The 24,884-nt window shown below is 42.6% G+C and overlaps 1 protein-coding gene across 4 annotated transcripts in view; it reads left to right on the forward strand.

Moving 5' to 3' along the window:
* Window positions 1-5,329: 5,329 nt before the first annotated feature.
* Window positions 5,330-24,884, forward strand: part of RABEP1 (rabaptin, RAB GTPase binding effector protein 1) — a gene marked incomplete at both ends in the record, with an annotated part of 120,002 nt that continues 100,447 nt past the window's right edge. For all 4 annotated transcript variants that reach the window (XM_080712196.1, XM_080712197.1, XM_080712198.1 and 1 more), the window contains one exon: window positions 5,330-5,363. In XM_080712196.1, coding sequence (XP_080568322.1) covers window positions 5,330-5,363 — 34 coding nt within the window. The remainder of the gene's footprint in view (window positions 5,364-24,884) is intronic.

Here is a 24,884-nt window from a genome sequence, read left to right on the forward strand (position 1 = left end):
GGTTAAAAGATTATTATTTCCACCACCAAATGTTCGTGGAAACCTTATCAAAAATAACTTGACATTATATGGAAGAATTTATCTCTAAGCTTTTATTTAACTCCAGTGGTTTATATATCTGCCTTTAGAACAATACTACACTGTTTCAATTATTGTAGCTTTATATGGCTTGCAATCAGAAAATATACATCTTCTAGCTTTGTTCTTTTTCAAGATTGTTTTGGGTATCTAGAGTCCATATTCCATATCAGGATAGATTTTTTTCTGAAAAATAAATAAATAAATGTATGATAGCTTCACCTAAAAAAAAAGAAAAGAAAAAAATATTCTCTGGTAAGAAAGAAAGCAAAAAGAAATATTGAAATGTTATCTTTTAGTCATCAAAAGCTTGGTATCAGACAAATGAAACTGTTTTGTGAGATTATCATCATTATTATTGGATAAATTGCTATAAAACTAGATGTCAACCACTAAGCCAAGCATGGGAAGGAGGGATGGGGAGGCAACGGGGTGGGGATCGGGTAGGGGCTAACTAGGCGAGGTGTGCATGTATGTCTACAAAAGTATTTTCTTTATACCCTTATGATGTATGAATACATTGCACCAATAAAAAATATATATATTAAAAATAAAAAACGTGTAAAGTGGAACTACACTGATAGACTGTCTCTCAGTGAATTGTTGACCGAGTTCAAGGGTGGCAGCCCTGAGGAACTACAGTCTTCCTTACATGGTGGCTGAGAATTCAAAATGGAGCAAGTCTGTAGATGGGACATGTGGCAAGATTTAACAAAACTGAGTATTTATATTTACTTATTCTCTTATAGTAAATTACCCAGTTACTCTGAGTCTGTGCAAAATGAGACAAATGCATGAGGTTATTAATTGTGGGATTATTATTTTTAAAATTTTTTTTGTTTTATTTTTTTCGTGGTACCTGGGATGGAACCCAGGGGGATTCTACCTCCGAGCTACACCCCCATCACTATTTTTTTGGGGGGTGGTCTGGGGATGGAACCCAGGGGCATTCGACCTCCAAACTACACCCACTGCCCTATTTTTTATTCTTTATTTAGAAACCAGGTCTCACTGAGTTGCACAGGGCCTCACTAAGTAGCCGAGGCTGTCTGAGAACCGCGATCCTCCTGTCTCAGCCTCCCGAATGCTGGGATTACAAGCGTGTGCCTTCACACACGGCTGTGGCATTATTTTTCATAGTGAAATGTTAGAAACAAATTAGTGCTACATACATAAGAAACTTGAATTAGCCAGGTGTGGTGACTGGCGTATGCCTGTGATCCCAGTACTTGGGAGTCTGAGACAGGAGGAGCACAGGTTCGAGGACAGCCTCCGCAAGTAGTGAGACTCTCATCAACCTAGTGAGATCCAGTTTCAAAATAAAAATTTTGAAAATAGGGCTAGAGGTGGTTTAGAAATAGAATGCCCCTGGGTTAAATCCCCAGTGCCACCAAGAAAAAGCAATGGGGGGGGGGGGAAGGAAGGAGAAAAAGATTATAAGAACAACTTTTGGAGATACCTGGAAATTTTTCTTTTTTTGGTGGTACTGGGAGTGGAACTCAGGGGCTTTTCTACCTCTGGCTGTACTTCCAGACCTATTTTATACTTTATTTGAAAACAGGGTCTCACTAAGTTGCTGAGAGCCCCACTAAGTAGCTGAGGCTGGCTTCAAACCTGTGTGATCCTCCTGTCTCAGCCTCCCAAGCACAGGGATTACAAGCATGTGCCACCACGCCCGGCTACCTGAAAATTTAAAAAATCAATGAATTTAGTTGACAATAGCACAGGGGCTTAGGGTATTCGCTGATATCTGATGGACTTGGTTAGCCACAACCAACAGCGAAAAAGCCTACATTTTGGAGTCAGACTTGAATTTGAATGATGGTTCTTCCATTCGCTGTGTGACTTGGGTAAGTCCTTTAACCTCTCTGAGCTCTGTAACGATAATGAAGTCTACCTCAAAGGACTGTTACAGTAGTCCAGGAGATAAAATATGAGTGCATGGTAGGTGCTGATATTATAATTGTTATTGTTTTTGGTACTGGAGATTAAACTCAGGGGCACTCTGCCTTTGAGCTATACCTCTGGCTCTTTTTATTTTTATTATTTTATTTTATTTTATTTTGGTGGTATAGGGGGTGGAACCCAGAGGCTTTCTACCTCCAGGCTACACCCCCAGACCTATTTTCTATTTTATTTGGAAACAGGGTCTCACTAAGTTGCTGAGAGCCTCACTAAGTAGCTGAGGCTGGATTTGAACCTGTGCGATCCTCCTGTCTCAGCCTCCTACGTGCTGGGATTATAAGCATGCGCCACCACACTTGATACTCAGCCTCTTTTAAAAAAATATTATTTTGTTGTTACCAGGGATTGAGCCCAGGGGCATTCTACCTCTCAGCTATATCCGCCCGGCTTATGTTTTATTTTTATTTTTTGAAACGGAGTCTCACTAAGTTGCCGAGGCTGGCCTGGAATCTGCAATCCTCCTGTCTCAGTCTCCCAAGTATTGCGATTACAGGCATGTACTACCACACCCAGCTAAAAAAATTATTAAATTTTGAAATACGGTCTCAGTAAGTTGATGAGGCTGGCCTTAAACCTGCAATCCTGACTAGCCCCCGAGTAATGGGACTACAGGTGTATGCCACCACACCTGGCTTCATGTCTTACTTCTCAATTTCCTTCAGAACACAAAAAGTTTTCTCTAGAATATATAGCTAAGAGTGGAACTGCTGAATTTACCTAAAAATATCAGTGTACATAAATATTGAATCTCCTATCTGATTTCAAAATTGCTTTTCAACTCTTGAAGGAGGAGCTCTGGGTTTCAGATGCCTGACCATTTCTCAGTGACCTTGATCTTGATGACCTGGCTTCAGGACTCATTATCAGTAGCAATAAATGTGCCACTCATTCTCCGAAAGGGTCCCTTCTGCAGGGACACCAGCATCTGCTATCTTTATGGCTTCTGTTAGTCATCACAAGGAGAGCGGATTACTGAGCTGCACTAGCTTGGCCAAAGGTCTCCCTGTCAACCATGGATTTCCTCACCTTGAAAAGTCATGCACAGGGGCAGGGGCGGGCTCCTCACCAGCTATATGAGGATATTAGCTGCTTGAATAAGCTAAGTCTGAATATAAGCTCTTCCCTGATGTTAAGAGGTCTTCGGGCAAAAGTACAAGTGGGCACCACATGCCTGCCTAAACCATCTGAAATTATAAACCACTTCAGGTAACTGCTAACCTTAATATAGTCTATTCTTAGTTTGGCGTGGAGGTGCACACTTGTAATTCCCGTACTTGGGAGGCTGAGACAGGAGGATTGCAGGTTTGAAGCCAGCCTCAGCAGTTTAGTGAGGTTGTCGGCAACTTAGTGAGCCCCTGTTTCCAAATAATAAAATAGGGCTGGGGATGTAGCTTGGAGGTAGAATGCCCCTGGGTTCCATCCCTAGTAACACACACACACACACACACACACACACATACACACACACACACACACACACTATTTTTTTTTTTTTTTTGTGGTACTAGGGATGGAACCCAGGGGTATTCATTCTACCTCCAAGCTACACCCCCAGCTCTATTTCCCATTATTTATTTATTTATTTTTAATTTTTGGTGGTACTAGGGTTCCTGGAAGCCCTTCTACCTCCGGGCTACACTCTCAGACCTATTTTATATTTTTATTTGGAAACAGGGTCTCTTAAGACAGCTAGGCTGGCTTCAAACCTGCACGATTCTCCTGTCTTCGCCTCCCAAGCGCAGGGATTACAAGGGTGCGCCACCACGCCCGGCTTTTTATTCTTTATTTTGAAACAGGGTCTCACTAAGTTGCAAAGGGTCTCACTAAGTAGCTGAGGCTGCCCGTGAACTGTGATGCTCCTGTCTCAGCCTCCCAAATGCTGGGATTACAAGCGTGCGCCACCATGCCCGGTGACAATATATATATTTTAATGACCCTGGAGAGCAGGTTTGAATTTAGAACTTCTGGACTCCTGAGACTCATGCCTAGGTGAGGAATGAAGTGGTGAGGGGCGCATGGCCCAGCTGGACTGTTGGCCAAGGTTTGCCTACCTTTTTTTTTCTTTTCTTTTCTTTTTTGCAGTACTGGAGATTGAATCCAGCGATAGTCTACCTCTGAGCTACACTACCAGCCCTATTTTATTTTTATTTTGAAACAGGGTCTAAGTTGCTGAAGGCTTCACTAAGTTGCTGAGGCTGTCCTCAAACCTGCGATCCTCCTGTCTCAGCCTTTCAAATGCTGTGATTACAGGTGCATGCCACTGCCCTGGACCCACCTGCCTTTTTTGTTACCCCTGCCCAGCACCCATAGGGGTTTGTGGACATCACCGTTCAAATATCCAAGTACTCTACCCCCCGCCCCCCGCAAAAAAAAAAAAAAAAAAATACAGCTGCCCTTTGGCACTTCTTTGGGGAATGCCTAGCCTTTGTCCTAGAAATAGGGATCATCTTAAGTCATCTGGGGAGGGAATTTTAGAGGCATGTGTTCTCAGGACTTGCTCCTGAAGTGCCAGTCTGTGGCCGCCCCACCAGGGTGTGTGTGGTCAGAAGAGGGGTGGTTATGGGGGCAGGGAGCACTCTTTGAAGCGTGGCTCCTAGGTCGGCTCCCTTGACCAGGCATAAAAGCAGTGCTTCAGTATTTCTCCTCTCCTGTCCTTAGTGCAGACACTGTGTCCGCATCCCCAGCGGCCATCACTGTGCCTGGCACAGAAAGTCCGACATATTTGCTTAATGGAAAGTAGACAGGCGTCCTCATCAGGCGAGCCGGGACCCAGGTACAGTTCTGTTGGAAACTCTAGTTTATTACATCATTCAAACTTTTCCTAGCCATTACACGGCGACTGTTCCAAGGCGTGCAAAGATTCTCCCAAGGTCATACAGCCAGAGGAGGCCGGGACTTGACTTGCGCTCCACCGTCCATCTCCTCTCCGGCCCCGTTTTTCTGCGGGTTCTTTCTTTAGCTCCTGTGCTAGGGAGCACCCCAGGCCCTCCCCGTGCTCCCGCCCCGCCTCCCGCCCCCCGAGGCCCCGCCCCGCCGCGCGCGCGTCACGTGCCGCCCATCCCCCCGCGCCTGCGCACTGCCCATTTCCCGCTGTCAGGATGAGGAGGCGGAGGTCGGCGCTCCGGTCCGTCTCTGCCCGCGGCTGTGGCGGCGCCGGCGGCTCCAGCCTGAGCGGTTCCTCCCTGGGCGGCGGCGGCTCGGTCGACGCCTCCTCTGCCAGCTGAGCCCGCGGCGGCCCGGGACGCCGCTCTCCCGCCCATCCCCGCTCCCGAGGCCGACCCCGGCCATGGCGCAGCCGGGCCCGGCGCCCCAGCCTGACGGTGAGGCGCCCACCATGGCCGGCGCGGCCTGCCCGGGCGGGGGGCCCCGGCGGGAAGGGCGTGCGCGGCCCGGCCTGGCCCCGGGCGGCGGCGGCGGCGGGGGCGCCGCGCTGGGGAGGGGGCGGGCGGCCAGGCCAGGGCGTGGGGCTGCGGGCGCGGGCGGCGCGGGGAAGGAGCGCGGGGGCCGCCGTGGGACCGGCACGTGGGCTCTGCCCGTGGGGAGGGTGGAATCGGGAACGTGTGCAATATTTGTTAAGGGGGGGGGGATCTTGGATTGGGTGGTGATGGTGGTGGCGTGCCCTCTCGCCCCAGCCCTGACCTCCCCGTCCACGCTCTGGCGCTCTTGCACCCAGTTTTGTGACATAAAAGTAGCGGAGATCAGTAATTGGATCTAATAGCATTCCTTGAGTGGCAGTGTTTCTTAATGGTAAGTTCTAGGGCCTATTCTTCATTAACAAGCTCTGGGCATATTAACCTCAAGGAGCCTCAGTATTCTCACCTTTGAGAAGGTTAATTCCTGCCCGTTTTATCTATGAAGACGGGAACTCTTACATGTGTAAAATAATAGCTTAATATTCTGAGAGTATTAGGAGTAATGAGAATGGTTTTGGAGCATGCTGCAGTCGAGGAACTGTCTTATTATTTTGTGGTACTGGGAGTTGAACCCACGGGCATTCTGCCTCCTGTGCTATACCCCCATTCCCTATATTATTATTATTATTATTATTATTATTATTATTATTAATTATTTGGTGGTACTGGGGTTCCTGGAAGCCCTTCTACCTCCAGGCTGTACTCCCAGACCTATTTTTAAAATATTTTTAAATTTGGAAACAGGGTCTCTTAAGCCAGCACCGCTGGCTTTGAACCTGTGCGATCCTCCTGTCTCCGCCTCCCAAGTGCAGGGATTACAAGTGTGCGCCGCCACGCCCGGCCTTATTTTTTAATTTTGAAACAGGATCTCCCTAAGTTGCAGAGGGCCTCATTAATTTGCTGAGGCTAGCCTAGAACTTGTGATCTTCCTGTCTATTATTATGTTGATTAAAGGTATGGGGGTCTCACTGTCATCCTGGCTGGCCTCTAAGTAGTTCTCCCTCAGCCTCAGGAATAGCTGGACTACAGATGCTCCTCCAGCTGTGTCTTTTATAGCATTTATATTCTCAGAAGGAAAAAGAGCCTCATTCTAAATAATTCCAAATTGGTTATCAGAGCCCTTCCTGACCTTCTGGGGAAGTGGATTAAGCTCTGTTTCAGAGATTGACCACATTGTTCCTATATGGAGTTATGTTAGGAAAGACTATACCTAATCTGTAAAACTCTGACTGTATCTAGTTGAGAAAGTTCTTTCAGATGTATCCTATAATCGCCCTTGGTGCTTAGCATATTTAAGTGTGAGCAGAACATTGGGCTATGGTGCTTGGCATAGAAGGCACTTAAAAGCTTGCCTTTGCCCAGGGTAGTCTCTTGGATAACCTTTCATGAAAACCTTACTGTTTGTTCTTGCCTTTGGGGAGCTGGAAACAATGTTATCAGATTTTAAGACTTCTGCAGCTTTCTGGGAAGTGTGCTCTAAAGCCTGTTAAGTCTCTAATTTTGGGTTTTGTTGGTTGCCTAAGGGAAGATGTCAGGCACCTGGAGTTGTGTAAGAATCAGCTTGCTGTTTCTATCTATTTTAGTACAAGAGAGGAAAGGCATTTCTTGGTGGGCCTTCAGAAAGGGGAAACTGATGTTTTGAGGCTATATTTTAATTCTCACCTTTTGTATTTGGTGTCTGGGAAGAAAACTTTGCAGTTCACAAATTCTCTTTGTTACTGCAGGCAGAGGCAGAATACAGAGAAAGCTCAGTGGCTTCTGGTTCTGATCTGGGGAGGAGGGTATATCTCCCTGGCTGCTGCCTTTTCTTGAGTTGCATGGAAACAAACGTCTAGGGTAGCTCAGGTGACATGACAATCTGCAATCTAAATTCCCTGTCTCTTTCAAGATGTGAAATGGTCTTTCTTGTAAATAGGCAGAAGTGACTAAGCACTTGAAAAAAAGCTAGGAAAACATGATCTTTGGGAAATCTTGTATTTTTGCTCTTCTTAGTGCAAGATTATTTCCCTTTTTTTTTTTTTCAAATCTTATAACTATAGGATGAAATTCAGTACATATATATGTATATATGTATATATGTATGTATGTAATTTTCAGTACTGGGGATGGAACCCAGGACATTCTACCTCCAATCTACACCCTCAGCCCTGTTTTTTATTCTTTATTTTGAAACAGGGTCTCACTAAGTTGTAGAGCACCTCACTCAGTAGCTGAGGGAGGCTGGAACCTGTGATCCTCCTGTCTCAGCTTCACAAGTACTGGGATTACAAGTTTGTGCCACCACTCCCGGCTTAGATTGCAATTTTTATTATAAGTTGATATAATAAGTGTGCAGCCACAGGTACTGTTAACAAAAGGAGAGAATTTTCTGTGTTTGAGTGCTTAGTGTCAGTGCTTAGAAGTTCATCTTGGGGGTTTAATTTTTCCTCATCAGTTGAGCTCATATCACCTTTTTTTTTTTTTTTTTTTTTGGAGTTCTGGGGGGTTTAACCCAGGGGCATTCTCCCTCCTAGCTATACCCATAGCCCTATTATTTTTATTTTGAAACAGAGTCTCAATAGATTGATTAAAGTTTCACTACTTGTTGATGCTGGCCTTGAACTGTGATCCTCCTGTTTGTCTCCCAAGTACTGGGATTACAGGTGTGTGCCACCATGCCTGGCTCATAGTCATTATTTTAATTTTTAAGAACACCTGAATTTCATATATCTACTGATTTTTAAAACAAAATTATTGCAAAATTCTTTTTCATCAAGCTGACAGTAAAGAGAACTTCTTAGCTTTGACTATCTTTTATCCCATTTGAGAAACAATTGTCTTTTATGACATCTTCTCTCAACACATAGTGAATTGTTTTTCTTGGGGATACAGTAGATTAAGAAAAGAGTAGATTTGTATAAGTTGACAAGATGAAATGTCATTTAAAATTTTTCTTTAATTTCTTTTTTGTTGTTTTTGTGGTACTGGGGTATGAACCCAGGGGTATTCCAGCTCCAAGCTACACAGTCTGCCTGCCTGTCTGCCTGTCTTTCTTTCCTTCTTCCTTTCTTATTTGTTTATTTATTGTGGTTGTAGGGGTTAAAACCAGGGGCCTCCAAGCTACCCACCCCCAGCCCCTTTTTTTTTTTTTTTTTTTTGGTGATACTGGGGTTCCTGGAAGCCCTTCTACCGCCGGGCTACACTCCCAAACCTATTTTTACATTTTTATTTGGAAACAGGGTCTCCTAAGCCAGCGCTCGCGGCTGGCTGGCTTCGAACCTGCGCGATCCTCCAGTCTCTGCCTCCCAAGCTCCGGGATTACAAGGGTGCGCCACCACGCCTGGCTCCCCCAGCCCTTTTTAAAAACAATTTTTTTTTTCCATTTTGAAACAAAGCTTACTAGATTGCTGAGTCTTATTAAATTGATGATGTTGGTGGGGTGTGGTGGCTTATGCTTATAATCCCAGTACTTGGGAGGCTGAGACTGGAGGATCACAGGTTCGTAGCCAGCCTCAGCTACTTAGTGAGGCCTTCCACAACTTAGTGAGACCCTGCTTCAAAATAAAAAATAAAAAAATAAGCCGGGTGTGGTGGTGCATGCTTCTAATGGCGCATGCTTGCTACTTAGGCCCTTTGCAGTTCACTGAGACCTTGTTTTAAAATAAAAAATAACAGAGCTGAGGGTGTAGCTCAGAGGTAGAATGCCCCTGGGTTTCATCGCCAGTACCAGGAAAAAAAAAATAGGGTGGGGGATGGTGGTGTATATCAGAAGTAGAAGGTCCCTGAGTTCAATCTTTAGTTACACACACACACACACACTCTGCCAGTGCTGTTCTCAAACCTATGATCCTCTTGTCTCAGCCTCCGCAGTACTGAAACTACAGGTGTGGCACCAAGCCAAGCTCTTTAATTCCTTAGTTTGTAAATTTTTGAAAAAGTTGTGCTTTTGGAGTGGTGCATTTTAATTTACTCATTTAGAATAATGGTAGTTTTAAGAATCCAAGCAAATTTCAATTTGTTTTCCCTTGAATACTCAGATACTGTAAAAATCTTCAGGTTTTATTTTAATCTAATTTAAACTATCTTAGAAGCATTGCTCTGATTTTAGTTCATTGCTTTTCTATTTACACTTACTGTTTTCTGTAATTCTTTCATATAAAAAGGTATATTAGAGCTAGGCATGGTGGTGTACACTTGTAATCCTAGTACTTGGGAGGCTGAGACAGAAGGCTTGCAGAATAGAGACCAACCTCAGCAACACTGTGAGGCCCTCTGCAACTCATTGAGACTCTGTTTCAAAATAAAGAATAAAAAATAGGGCAGGGGTATAGCTCAGAGGTAGAAGAAGGCCTTTGGGTTCAGTTCCCAGTAACACATGCAGACACACTTAAAAGTATTAGAAGCCAGGTGGGGCGGTACATGCCTGTAATTCCCAGTCCTGGGAGGCTGAGACAAGGAGGAACCCACATTTGAGACCAGTCCCAGCAACTAGGACCCTCAGCAACTTAGCAAGACCCTGTTTCAAAAATAAAAATTAGCCAGGTGTGGTAGTGCATGCTTGCAATCCTAGTACTTGGGAGACTGAGATGGGAGGACCTCAGGTTTGAGGACAGCCTCAGCAAGTAGTAAAGACTCATCAACCTAATGAGACCCTGTTTTCATATAAAAATAAAATAAGGCTGGGGGTGTAGCTTGGAGGTGGAATGCATCTAATGTCAGTCCCCAGCACCATAAATAAATAAATATAAATAATAAAAATAGGTATTGGAAGGAGTTTGAATGTTGTTGCCGTAAGAAATGATAGTGGAAGATAGGTGAGCCTGACTTAAACATTTCACAGTGCATGCAAGTATCAAGACATCATATGTTACCGTATTAATAAGTACAGCTTTTATGCTTTTGTGTACCAGAGAAAAATGTGTATATTCAAAAGGAGTATGTTAAGCTGGGCTTGGTGCTGCACACTTGTAATCTCAGTACTTGGGAGGCTGAGACAGGAGGGCGCTTGAGGCCCTCTGCAATTTAGGCCCTGTTTCAAAACTAAAGAATAAAAAATAGGGCCAGGGGTGTAGCTCAGAGGTAGAATGCCCCTGAGTTAAATCTCCAGTATGGGAAAAATAAATAAAATAAAAAGAAATATGTCTTCCTCCATATCCCACAGGTAACTACTCTACCACTCTTTTGTGTTACCTCTTTTTTCCTGCCCTTTTTTTTTTTTTTTTTTTGGTGGGTCTGGGGATGGAACCCAGGGGCATTCGATCTCAGAGCTACACCCCCTGCCCTATTTTTTATTATTTATTTTGAAACCGAGTCTCACTGAGTTGCAAAGGGCCTCACTAAGTAGCTGAGGCTGTCCACGAACAGTGATCCTCCTGTCTCAGCCTCCCAAATGCTGGGATTACAAGCGTGCGCCACCACGCCCGGCTCTGCTTTGTGTGTGTGTGTGGGGGGGTACTGGGGAGTGAATCCAGAAGCATTCCACCTTCGAGCTACACTACCAGCTCTATCAATCTATATATCTATTTATTTTTTGTGGTGCTGGGGTTTGAACCTAGGGGCATTCTACCTTCGAGCCACACCCCCAGTCCTATTTTTTATTCTTTATTTGTTTGAAACAAGGTCTCACTAAGTTGTGGAGGGCCTCACAAAGTAGCTGAGGCTGCCTGTGAACTTGGATCCTCCTGTCTCAGCCTCTCAAGTACTAGGATTACAAGCATGTGCCACCACACCTAGCCCCTATTTATTTTTTTATTTTTATTTTGAAACTGGGTCTTGCTAGGTTGACATTCTCACTACTTGCTGAGGCTGTCCTCGAACCTACAATTCTTCTCGGCCTCTCAAATACTGGAATTACAGATGTGTGTCACCACACCTGGCCCTGACTTTTTTCTAGTTATACAGACATGCTACCTTTTACCCCTGAAATAGACATGCTTTACATGCATAATTCTGCAGTTTATCTGTCTCACTTAGCAAATGTCAGTATAATTACGTAGTTGTAAATGGTTAAACGTGGCTGTGTAACGTGCTGTAAGCACTGTAGGCACTATCAGGAAACCTTCATATCAGTGAGGTGGATTCCACTGTAATATTACTACTATTTTATTGATGAGGAAATTAAAACACAGAGAAGGCAAACAAGCCTGCCTAGAGCTACACAGCTGGTAAGTAGGGGAGGTAGGATTCAAATAAGGGCTCTCTGGTCTACTTACTAGATAAACCATTTTCCATGTCAGTATTACAAATTTGTCTTTTTTTTTTTTTTTTTTTTTTTTAAATAAGTAGCTGAAGCAGGCTGCAAACCTGCAATCCTCCAGTCTCAGCCTCCCAAGTACTGGGATTACAAGCATGTGTTACCACGCCCAATTCCTTATTCTTGTTAAAGACTTTTTTGTTTGTAATGAGGATTGATCCCAGGGGTGCTCTACCTCTTAAGTTACATCCCCAGCCCTTTTTAATTTGGGACAAGGTCTTCTTAAGTTGCCCATCCTGGCCTGGAATTGATGATTCTCCTGACTCAGCCTCTGGAGTAGCAGGAATTACAGGCATGCACCACAGAGCCTGGCTCATTAAGGTCTATTTTATCATGTACATGTGCCATGCATGATTTATCTGCCTGGTTCTCTATTGATGAATAAATAAATTGGTTTCAGTTTTTTTCATTTTATAAACAATGCTGTAATGGATGTCTTTGTATAAAAAGATACTCTTGCTTTTACTTCTGTAAGACTGCTGAATTAGACATGAGATTTGGGTGATTTAAGTTTTAATGGCTGTTGTTAGCTTACTTTCAAAAAAGGTATCAATTTACCTATCTCCCAACAGTGTATGTAGAGGGTGAATGTCCTCTATAGTCTTATGAGCTTTGGGTGATGTCAGTTATTTAGTTTTTGAGGTACCAGGGATTGAACTCGGGCATTCTCCTTGAGCTATACCTAGAGCCGTTTTTTGTGGGGGTACTGGGGGTACCTCCGATCTACACCCTCAGCCTTATTTTTTTATTCTTTAATTTATTTAGTTTTTTTTGTGTGTGTGGTACCAGGGATGGAATCCAGGGGCATTCTACCTCTGAGCTAAACCCCCAACCCTATTATTTATTCTTTATTTTGAAACAGGGTCTCACAGAGTTGCAAAGGACCTCACTAAGTAGCTGAGGCTGTCCAAGAACTGTGATCCTCCTGTTTCAGCCTCCCAAGTACTAGGATTTCATGTATGTGCTACTGTGCTCAGCTACAAAAGTGATATTCTTCATTTAACAAATACTTGGGTGCCTAGACCATGTGAAGCCCTCTTTCAGGCTCTTCTAGGAAATATGAGGGTAAGCTGAAACCAGACTCAGTTCCTGTTCCTAGGCAGTAAATCATTTAGTCAGGTATAAACCATTTATTTATTCAACTAATATGAGTGTGTACTACTTTCCAGGCACAGTACTAGGTATTGGGAATTCATGAGTAGACAACACAGATGATAAATAGCCCAGCCCTAGTGTGGAAGAAAAAGATACTAAACAACAAACAGACAAATGGTGTGGATTGTTAGATAAAAGTACTATAGAGAAAGAGTAGAGGAAGGGTTTAGGGAAGGTGTAGGGCTGGTTTTAAGTAGAGCATAGTAGCGTTTTTGGGAAGATGACATTTGTGCAAAGACTTGAAGGTCATGTGGACATCTGGAGGAAGCATGTTACAGATGGGGATCAGTTTTTGCAAATACCTTAAAGGAGCATGTCCGGCATGCTTGGAGTGGCATGGGTTAGAGCCTTAGAAGTTTTATAAGGATTGCTTTCAATATGGGGAACCATTGAAAGGGTTTGAGCAGAAAGGTGATGTGATCTGACTTAGGTTTATTAAAAATTACTGTGGTTACTGGATTGGCAGTTACAGGGAGTTGAGGAGGCATACATTCAGGAAAAGATGATTGGGCCAATAGGAATGCATCAATGGAAGCTGTGTGTGTGTTATACACTTTTATTGGTGCATTATAGTCTCATAATGTAAATTATAGTGGCAGTAATATCCATGCACACAGAACTTGGGTTCCCCCGGCTTCCTCCCCATCTCCCTCCCCACCTGACCCACACAGGGTACTGGGACTGACATTGGTATTATGTACATAATGCCGATGGAAGTACTTTCTTCATTGATCCTCCCCCCTTCCCCTCCCCTCCCTTAGTCCATTTCCCCGGCTCCATTGGAGTTTCTTCTCCATTATTACTCCCTAGCTTCCACATATTAGAGAAAACATATGACCCTTCACTTTCTGTGACTGGAGAATCTCACTTAGCACAATGTTTTCTAGGTCCATCCATTTTCTTGTAAGTGGCCTAATTTTGTTCTTCATTGCTGAGTAGAATCCCATTGTGTATATATCCCATCATTTTGTAATCCATTTATCTGTTGGTGGACACCTAGGCTGGTTTCATAATTTGGCTGTTGTGAATTGTGCTGATATGACTTCTCCAATTTCAATCCCTTTGGAAAGATACCCAGAGTGGTATAGCTGGAGGAAGTTATATTTTGAAAGTATGGCTAATAGGGTTTGTTGATTTATTGATAAAGGATGGAAGAGAAAGAAGAGTCAAGTTATGACCAAGGTTTTCAGCCTGAGCAATTGTAAGATAATTTTATAGCAAATAAAAATGTTTACCAAAAAATCTCATTTTCAACACTTTTATGTTTAATACTTTAACTCATCTGGAGTTTATTTTAATATATAATGCTATCATGCTTGTAATTTGGTATTTGACACATTTAGGGGCGGTCAGGACAGGTTTCTCAGGAAGTGGTCCCGGAACTGAGATCTGATGGGTGAACAGGAGTCCTTTTCATGGAGGAAGCAAGAGAACTGAAGGGTCTGTGCCTGGAGTGGATTGTGGTCTTTATCCTTAGGGCTGTGGGGAAGCCCTTCCCTAAGTAGGTTTTAAGCTGGTTAGTGACAAGTGACTTTTAAATTTGTACTTTCTTGATATTAGTGATTGTTTTTGTGGTATTCTCATCATTGTCCTTAGCACACATAACCTGCCCCAAGTTTAAAACTTTTGAGACAGGGTCTATCTAAGTTGTCTAGGCTGGCCTCAGACTTGTCCTCCTGCCTCAGGTGTGTAGGATTATAGGCATTTGCCACCTTGCCTGGCTGATTATATTGTTTTAAATTATAGCATAATTTTGTTTAGTTGACACCCTTATATCTATTACCCATTTTTTCCCCTACTGGATTGTCCTTTTCTCATTAGAGGGGGTCTTTATAAGATATGTAGTAAAGATTTTGGTCTCTTTGTCATTTGTCTCTTTTTCTTTTTTTGCAGTACTAGGAATGGAGCCCAGGGGCATTCTCCTGAAATACACCCCCAGCCCTATTTTTTTATTCTTTATTTTGAAACAAGGTCTTACTAAGTTGCAGAGGGCTTCACTAAGTAGTTGGGGCTGGCCATGAGCCTGCAATCCTCCTGTCTCAGCCTCCCAAATACTGGGATTACAAGTGTGAATCACCACACCGGGCTTCTTTTTTTTTTTTTTTCATTACTTGTGCAGAAAGCAATTTTATGTAAATCTGATGTTTTAATTTTTCTTCTTCAGTACTGGGGATTGAACCCAGGATCGTCTACCTTGCTGAGGAAGATCTCCCTAACCCCTATGTTTACCAAAAATAATCTAATTTTCAGCCCTTTTATGTTTAGTACTTTAATTACCATAGTTTATTTATTTTTATTTAAACAGGGAAGCCACACACTTGTAATCTCAGCACTTGGGAGGCTGAGACAAAAGGATTGTAGGTTTGAAGCCAACCTCAGCTACTTAGTGAGGCACTCTGCAACTTAGTGTGTTCCTATTTCAAAATAAAGAATAAAAAAGAGAGCTGGAGGTATAGCTTGGAGGTAGAAAGCCCCTGGGTTCAGTCCCCAGCAACACACACACACACACACACACACAACAAAGAGAGATTACTATAAAAAATTATTGATTTGAGGTCAGTCTTAGTCGGCAACTTAGCAAGACCCTGTTTCAAAATTAAAAATAAAATAGGATTGGAAGTGTAGCTAATAGAATGCCCTTGGGTTCAATCCACAGTAACAAAAAAAGAATTAACAGAAACCTTAAAGAATATAGTGCAGTAATAAGAGGACCAACCACTGCCTCCAGGGAGAGGCCTCAGAATTTAGATTCACACCTGCGTGGAGAGGGCAGAGTAAACGAAGGGGCTTAATTTTACAGCAAAACTTGCTTGGAAGCAGCTTTCTAGGTTGCTGAGGAAAGTTGACTGCATGTAGAATTAATTTTTGCTGTGACGTAGGGATTGAACATTTTTTTACCCAAATGGACACTATTCAGTAATTGTGCTCCCCCCTCCCCTGCAGTACTGGGGATTGACTCCAGAGGCATTCTACCATTGAGTTGACACAGGGACTCTGAATTGCTGGGGCTGGCCTCAAGCATGCATCCCTCCTATCTCAGCCTCCCAAGTACTGGGATTAGCCACCATGGCTGGCTAATATTTAAGTTTTTTAGATATTTATTACTTGTACCTGTTGATGATGGGTATTGCCTGGGAGATGTAAAAAAATGAAAAGTTCCTTTCCTATGAGGCTTAAAAGTCTCATGATGAATACAGATACCATGAAGATTGGGCAGTTTGACTGATAGTGATATCTCTAGCATAGTATTTGTCATAGAATAAACATGAACAGTAGATGTTGAAAGTATGAATGTACATATGTGTATGTGTGTATGCACATATAATTTGTGTGTGTGTGTGTGTGTGTGTGTGTGTGTGTGTGTGAGATAGTAGTAGTGGGGATTGAAACCAGGGGCGTTCCATCTCCGAGCTACACCCCTTCCCTTTTTATTTTCTGTTTTGAAAAGAGGTTTTGTTAGGTTGCTGAAAGTCACACTGAATTGCTGAGGCTGTCTTTGAACCTGTGATTCTCCTGTCTGTCTCCCAGGTACTGGGATTACAGGTGTGTAACCATCATACCTGGTTTATAGTTTTGTTTTGATTTTTTTTTCTTTTTAGATAGGGTCTCTAAATTGCACAGGCTGGCCTTGCCTCAAACATGTGATCCTCTTGTCTCGGCCTTCTGAGTAGCTGGAATTACATGTATGTACCACTGTGCTTAGCTCATTCCCAATATTTTTACAACATAGCAGAGATAGCTTATCATGCTGAAAGTTAACATAGGGCTTTCCCTCCACGTCACTTTCTTTTTTATTCAAAGAAAGCCTTTGAATAAAGCTTTGAGAGTTATGTAGAATTGTTTAAAGATGGAGAAGAAATGGGTAAATTCCTGGATACATGCAACCTACCAAGACTGAATTATGAAGAAATAGAAAATCTGAACAGTCCAGTAAAAAGTACAAAGATTAAATTGGTAATAAGTCTTCCATAAAAGAAAAAGCTGGAATCTGATGACTTCACTGCTGAATTCTACCAAACATTTAAAGAATTAATACCAATACTTGAATTCTTTGAAAAATTGAAGAGGAGGGAATCCTTAAGACATTTTACAATGCCAGCATTACTTTGATACCATAACTAGGGAAGGCTACGCGAAAAAAAAAAAACAAAACAAAACACTATAAGCCGATATCCCTGACAAACATCAATGCAAAAATCCTCAAGAAAATATTAGTAAACAAAATTTGACAATGCAGCCCAGTGTGATAGTGCAGGCTTGTAATCCCAGTATTTGGGAGGATGAGACAGGAGGATTGCAGGATTGAGGCCAGCCTCAGCAACTAAGGCCCTCTGCAACTTACTGAGATTAGGAAAATTAATATTGTTAAAATACCCACACTGACCCTGGCGTGGTGGCGCATGCTTGTAATCCCAATGCTTGGGAGGCTGAGACAGGAGGATCGCACAGGTTCAAAGCCAGCCTCAGCTACTTAGTGAGGCTCTCAGCAATTTAGTGAGACCCCTTTTCCAAATAAAATATAAAAATAGGTCTGGGAGTATAGCCCAGAGGTAGAAAGCCTCTGGGTTCCACCCCCAGTACCACATAAATAAATAAATAAATAAATAAATAAATAAATAAATAAAGTAAAATACCCATGCCAAGCCAGGTGTGGAGACTCATGCTTGTAATCCCAGTGCTTGGGAGGCTGAGACAGGAGGATCACACAGGTTCAAAGCCAGCCTCAGCTACTTAGGCTCTCAGCAACTTAGTTAGGCTCTCAGCAACTGAGCTGCCTGTATGTTTTTTTCTTTTCTGAGGTGTACAGTCAGATCTTTTGCCCATTTTTCCCCCATTATTCATTTTCCTATTTGCTGAGTTTTAGGAGTTCTTTGTATATTTTAGATAACTTGTCCTTATCAGATATGTCATTTGCAAATAATTTCCCCAGTATCTATGGCGTGTCTTCTCATTTTCTTGAAGGTGTCTTTTAGCAGAAGTTTTAAATTTTAACGCATTTCAGTTTATCAGATATTTCTTTCATGGATTATGTTTTTGGTGTTGTATCTAAGAAATATCTCTTAGCCAGGCATGGTGGCTCATGCTTATAATCCCAGCATTTGGGAGGCTGAGACCAGAGGATCGTGGTTCATGGGAAGCCTTAGTTACTTAATGAAGCCCTTTGCATCTCAGTGAGACCCTGTTTCAAAGTAAAGAATAAAAAATAGGGCTGGGGGTGTGGCTCATAGGTAGAATGCCCCTGGGTTCCATTCCCAGTATTGGAGGGGAAAAAAAAAATCTCTAAAGCGGAGGTCAGTTGGGGGTGGTGGCATACGCTTGTAATCCCAGCGCTTGGGAGGCTGAGACAGGAGGATCACATGGGTCGAAGCCAGCCTCAGCTACTGAGGGAGGCTCTCAGCAACTTAGACCCTGTTTCCAAATAAAATATAAAGTAGGTCTGGGAGTATAGCCCGGAGGTAGAAAAGCCCCCCTGGGTTCCACCCCTAGAACCCCCCCCCCCACACACACACACAGCTGAGGTCATCTGGATTTTTTTGTTATATCCTAGGAGGTTTATAGTTTTTCATTTTAAGTTTAGGTCTGTGATCTCTTTTGAGTTTATTTTTGTTAAGAATGTAAGGTCTATCTATACAGGCCTAGGTTCACATTTTTCTTCCTTTTTTGCATGTGGATATATACTCATTCTGTGTGTGTGTGTGTGTGTGTGTGTGTGTGTGTGTGTGTGTGTGTGTTGCTGGGGATTGAACCCAGGAGCATGAGTTGTGGAGGGCTTCACTAAGTAGCTGAGGCTGGCCGGGAACCTTTGATCCTCCTGTCTCAGCCTCCCAAGTCCTGGGATTACAAACCTGCCTTACCACACTCCATTCAGCTGGCTATGCAGTCATTCTAGCACCACCATTTGTTGAAAAATCTTTTTTTGTTTGTTTGTTATATTTGCCAGTACTCCTTTGCTAAAAAATCAGTTGATTTAATTTGCATATATTTTTGGGCTCTTTGTTCTGTTCCATTGATGTATCTGTCTATTCTTTGATGCTGCTTTTTTTTTTTCTTCTTTTTTTGGTACTGAGGATGGAACCCAGGGTTATTCAACCTCCGAGCTACACACTCAGCCCTAGTTTTTATTCTTTATTGTGAAACAGGGTCTCACTAAGTTGTAGAGGTTTTCACTCAGTAACTAAGGCTGTCAGCAAACTGCAATCCTCCTGTCTCAGCTTCTCAAGTACTGGGATTACAAGTATGCGCCACCAATCCCAGCTCATCTTTTTAAATTAATTCTTTCTTTCTTCCCCCACTGCCCTTCTTCTTGGTTCCTTCCTCTTTTTTATCTTCTCTTTTTTCCTTTACAGGAGCAATCTATCTCTGAGTTATAAACCCTTTTTATTTTTAAAAATGGTTTTGCTAAATTGCTAAGAGTTGCTGAGACTGGCATGAAACCTGCAGTCCTCCTGTCTTAGTCTCCCAAGTACTGGGATTACAGGTATGTGCCACTGTACTTGGCTTAGATTTGTTAATTTTTTTTTTTTTTTTGCATCAAAACTATTAAGTACCTGTGGTAAAAAAATTTATAAGCATTTAATATGAAAGGAAAGTCTACAAAGAAGTTAATAAAATTCTCTCTCAGAAAAACACTAATGGCCCAGTATATATTTTTCATTTTTATTTTATTTTTATTTTTTGTAGTACTGGGATGGAACCCAGGGCATTCTATCTCTGAGCTATACCCCCAGCCCTATTTTTAAAAAATTCCTTATTATGAAACAGGGTCTAAGTTGCAGAGGGCCTCACTAAGTAGCTTAGGCTGTCTGCATACTGTGGGCCTCCTCCTTTCTTAGCCTCTCAAATGCTGGGATTACAAGTGTTTGTTTGTTTATTTATTTATTTATTTATTTATTTATTGTGGTACTGGGGGTAGAACTCAGGGCCTTTCTACCTCCAGGCTATCCTCCCAGACCTATTTTATACTTTATTTGGAAACAGGGTCACACTAAGTTGCTGAGAGCCGCACTCAGTAGCTGAGGCTGCTTTCCAATCTGTGCAGTCCTCATGTCTCGGCCTCCCAAGCACTGGGATTACAAGCGTGCGCCACCACGCCTGGCCATTTTTATTTTTTAACTAAGTATTTATTTTGTGGCTCTAGGGATTGAACTCGGGGGTATTATATTGTGATCTACATCCCCAGCTCTTTTTTTTTTTTAATTTTAATTTTTTCTGTGGTATGGGGTTAGAACCCAGAGATATTCTGTCTCTGAGCTTCACTCCCAGCCCGATTTTTTATTCTTTTTTTTTCTGTTGGAACCCAGGGACATTCTACCTTTGAGCTACACCCCTAACCCTATTTTTTATTCTTTATTTTGAAACAAGGGCTCACTGAGTTGCAAAGGACCTCACTAAGTAGCTGAGGATGTCCGTGAACCGTGATCCTCTTGTCTTAGCTTCCCAAATGCTGGGATTACAAGTGTGCGCCACCACGCCTGGCCCTGTTTTTTATTCTTTATTTTGAAACAGGGTCTCACTAGGTTACAAAGGGTCTCACAGTTGCTGAGGTTGGCCACGAATCTGCAATCCTCCCATCTCAGCCTCCCAAGTACTGGGACACAACCATGCCAGGCTCCCAGCCCTATATTTAAAATTTCTCCTTTGAAGCAGGGTCTTGCTATATCAGTCTCACTACTTGCTTGGGGTGTCCTTGAACTTGTAATTCTCCTGTTTTGGCCTCCCAACTACTAGAATTAGAGGCATGTACCACCATACCTGGCTATTTTTAATTTTTAAGTAAAGCATGTATTCTGACAGCTTAAAGTAGAATCATGCTGCATTTGTTCTTAAGCTGCTTTTTCTTATTTATTGCTACTAGATATTGAACCTTGGGCATTCCATCTCTGAGCTACAACTCAGCCCTTTTAACTTTTTCTTTGGAAACAGGCTCACTAAGTTGCTGAGGCTGGGCTTTAACCTGTGATCCTCCTGTTTTAGCCTCCCAAGCAGCATGAAGTGATGAGACCCTGGTTCAAAATGAAAAGCAGTTGAGCTGGGCATGGTGGTGCAAGCTTGTAATCCAAGTACTTGAGAGGCTGAGCCCGGAAGATGGAAGGTTGAAGGACAGTCTGGGCAAATAGCGAGACTGATCAACCTAGTGATACTCTGTTTTAAAATAAAAGCCGGGTGTGTTGGCGCACACTTGTAATCCCAGCATTTGGGATGCTGACAGGAGGATCACGCAGGGACAGCCTGAGCTACTTAGGCCCTTTGCAACTCAGTGAGACCCTGTTTCAAAATAAAGACTAAAAAAATAGTGCTGGAGGTGTAGCTCGGAGGTATAATGCCCCTCAGCTCTAGCCCCAGTACCACCAATAAATAAGTAAATAAATACATAAAAATAAGGCTAGAGGTGTACCTTAGAGGTAGAATGCCCCTCAGTTCCAGCCCCAGTACCAAAAACAAAACAAACAAAAAAACTGTTGGAGTTCAGTGCTTTAATCTTCTGCCACCCAAGTAAATTCCTTGTATAGGGTTACTGAGTCAAAGAATGCTTATGTTTGAAAATTATCTGCAAGTACCAAATTCTTTTTCAAAAGTCTTGAAATTAAGCCAGGCGTGGTGGCGCATGCTTGTAATCCTAGTACTTGGGAGGCTGAGACAGGAGGATTGCACAGGTTCAAAGCCAGCCTCAGCTACTTAGTGAGGCTCTCAGCAACTTAGTGAGACCCTGTTTCCAAGTAAAAATATAAAATAGGTCTGGGAGTATAGCCCGGAGGTAGAAAGCCTCTGGGTTTCATCCCCAGTAGCTCCCCCTCTCCCCCCGCAAGGAAAATGTCTTGAAATTTACAAGCTTACCACTAGGATATAAGAGGGTTTATAGCCCCGTAATTTAACAAATTTCTTCACATGGGAAAGTTGACCATCATTTTATCTACAAGTGTTGCAACATTTTCTACCAATTTTTTAGCCTTGAGATATTTGGACATATTTAAGTATTTTATTTTTGGTGGTACTGGGGGTGGAACCCAGGGCCTTTCTAACTCCAGGCCATACTCCCAGTCCTATTTTACATTTTATTTGGAATCAGGGTCTCACTAAGTAGCTGATCCTGGCTTCGAACCTGTGTGATCCTCCTGTCTCAGCCTCCCAAGCGCGGGGGATTACAAGCATGCGCCACCACGCCCGCATATTTAAGTTTTTAAATTTTCATGTGATTTAGTTATTTACTTTAGGGTGCTTAGAGGGAGGAGTGTGTGTGTGTGTGTGCGCGCGCGCGCGCGTGCATTGCATGTGTATCAAGGTTACAAGAGTTAGATGACAAGATTACAAGAGTAAGATTACATGGATTATAAGTGTGCACCATGCCTTGCTCTAGGTTTATATTTTGTCTTTTTGTGTTATCTTTTAGTGTTTGCATTCAAATGTTTGATTATTTTGGAACTTTATTTTGATGGGAGAAATGAGATAAGGAACCCTGGTGGTGCATGCTTATAATCCCAGTACTTGGGAGGCTGAGACAGAAGGATCTCAGGTTCCAGGCCAGCCTCAGCTACTTCGGCCCTCTACAATTTAATGAGGACCCTGTTTCAAATAAAGAATAAAGCCAGGTGTGGTGGCACACTCTTGTAATCCTAGCATTCGGGAGGATGAGACTGGAGAATAGTGGTTTGCAGACAGCCTCAGCTTACATAGTGAGGCCCTTTTCAACTCAGTGAGACCCTGTTTCACGATAAAGAGTAAGAGCCGGCTGTTAATGCTTAAAGAATAAGAGCACATGCTTGTAATCCCAGCATTTGAGAGGCTGAGACTGGAGGATCACGGTTTGCAGACAGCCTCAGCTACTTAGGGAGGCGCTTTGCAACTCAGTGAGACCCTGTTCAAAAATTAAAAGACTAAAAAATAGAACTGGGGGTCTAGCTCAGAGGTAGAATGCCCCTGGGTCCCATCCCCAGTACTGTCCCCCTCCCAAAAAAAGAATATAGGTTTGTGTGACTATGCCTGGTTGCATATAGTGATTAATTCATTATTCTTCACTGATTTTGAAATACTACCATTTATCATATACTTAATTTGCAAGAATACTTGAGTTCATTCTTGAGCTGTAATTTTTTCAGTTTATCTATTCTACTGCTATACTTAAAATTCTTTGTTGGTTGTGGTGGCGCACGCGTGTGATCTCAGTACTTGGGGAGGCTGAGACAAGAGGATCACAGGTTTGTGGCCAGCCTTAGCTACTTAGTGAAACACTCTGCCAGTACCATACGGTACTGGGAGAAAAAAAAATTATTCTTCCTTTCTACTTTTTAATGTTAAAATTCGTGTGTGTGTGTGTGTGTGTGTGTGTGTGTGTGTGAGAGAGAGAGAGAGAGAGAAAGAGAGAGAGAGAGAGACAGACAGACACACACACACACACACACACACACACACACACACTGGGGATTGAGCCAGGGTATTCTACCTCCGGGTAACACCCCCAGTCCTATTTTTTGCTCTTTATTTTGAAACTGGGTTTCACTAAGTTGCAGAGGGCCTTACTAAGTAGCTGAGGCTAGCGAGAACCTGTGATCCTCTTGTCTCAGCCTCCCAAGTATTGGGATTACAAGTGTGAGCCACCATGCCCCACTATGATTTAAATTTTTTTTTTTTGTGGGTCTGGGGATGGAACCCAGAGGCATTTTACCTCTGAGCTACACCCCCTGCCCTATTTTTTTATTCTTTATTTTGAAACAGGGTCTCACTAAGTTGCAGAGGGCCTCACTAAGTAGCTGAGGCTGTCCGCAAACCGTGATCCTCCTCCAGTCTCAGCCTCCCAAATGCTGGGATTACAAGCGTGTGCCACCATGCCCGGCTATGATTTAATATTTTGAAGAGCCAGGCACCCTTCATTATTCAATTTCTAGATTTTTTTTTTGTCAGCTATTCTTAAGCATATTCAGGTAAAAGTTTTAGACTGAGCACACTGTCTGCCTACCATGCTCCCCTTTCTTTTCAAAAAGAAGATTTAACAATATCTCATTTAGGGGCTGGGAGTGTATCTGTGTTGGAGTACTTGCCCAACATGCACAAGACCTGGATTCAATTTGAAAAAAAAAAAAAAAGATAGCTAATTCATAAACCAAGGAGAATGTCTTTATTTATTTATTTATTTTGGGGAACTTGGGATGGAACCCAGGGGTTCTCTCTGAGCTGTACTCCAGCCCAAATTTTATTTTCATTTTTTCATGGCTCCTCTGTCAGAGGGTTTTAATCTCTATGTGACTGGCAGTGCCCTGCCACAATTTTTGACATTGAGCACTTAAAACTATAATACAAAGCTTCTTATTTCCCAATATATAACACACCCTTTGACAGCTATATTACAATGGAATTTTCAGGTTTTTCTTTGACTATAAAAGCTGCACACATTTATCATTGGGATATTTAAAAAAATAGAAATGTAAGCCAGGCATGGTGGCACATGCTTGTAATCCCAGTATTTGGGAGGCTGAGACAGGAGGATCTTGTTTCACAGACATCCTCAGCTACTACAAAGTGAGGCTCTCTGCAAGTCAGTGAGACCCTGTTTCTATTTGAATAAAAACTGGGGCTGGGGTGTCACTTGGAGGTAGAATGCCCTTGGGTCCCATCCCCAGTACTACAAAAAAAAAAAATGTAAGAACTGTAGAAAATATTCCTATTTAGGATAACCACTAAGCTTTGGAGATATATTTTTCTCCCATGTATGTGGTTGTTGTATATGTGTGATTTTTTTTCTTTTGTAAAATTTATTTTATTGGTGCATTGCTGTCATACATCTTAATGGGGTACAAGATGGTAGAGGCATATCAGCCCAATTTTATTTTATTTTGAAACAGGTTTTTGCTAGGTTGATGGGAGTCTCATTACTTGCTAAGGCTGTCTGCAAAACTTTGATCTTTCTGTCTCGGCCTCCCAAGTACTGGGTGTACAGGTGTGTGCCACCACAATTGGCTAAGGACATCTGTCTGTCTGTCTGTCTGTCTGTCTATCTATCTATCTATCTATCTATCTATATTTTGTGATACTAGGGGTGGAAAAGAGGG

This window comes from Muscardinus avellanarius (genome assembly GCF_963383645.1).
Source record: "Muscardinus avellanarius genome assembly, chromosome: 16".
Classification (NCBI taxonomy): Eukaryota; Metazoa; Chordata; class Mammalia; order Rodentia; family Gliridae; genus Muscardinus; species Muscardinus avellanarius.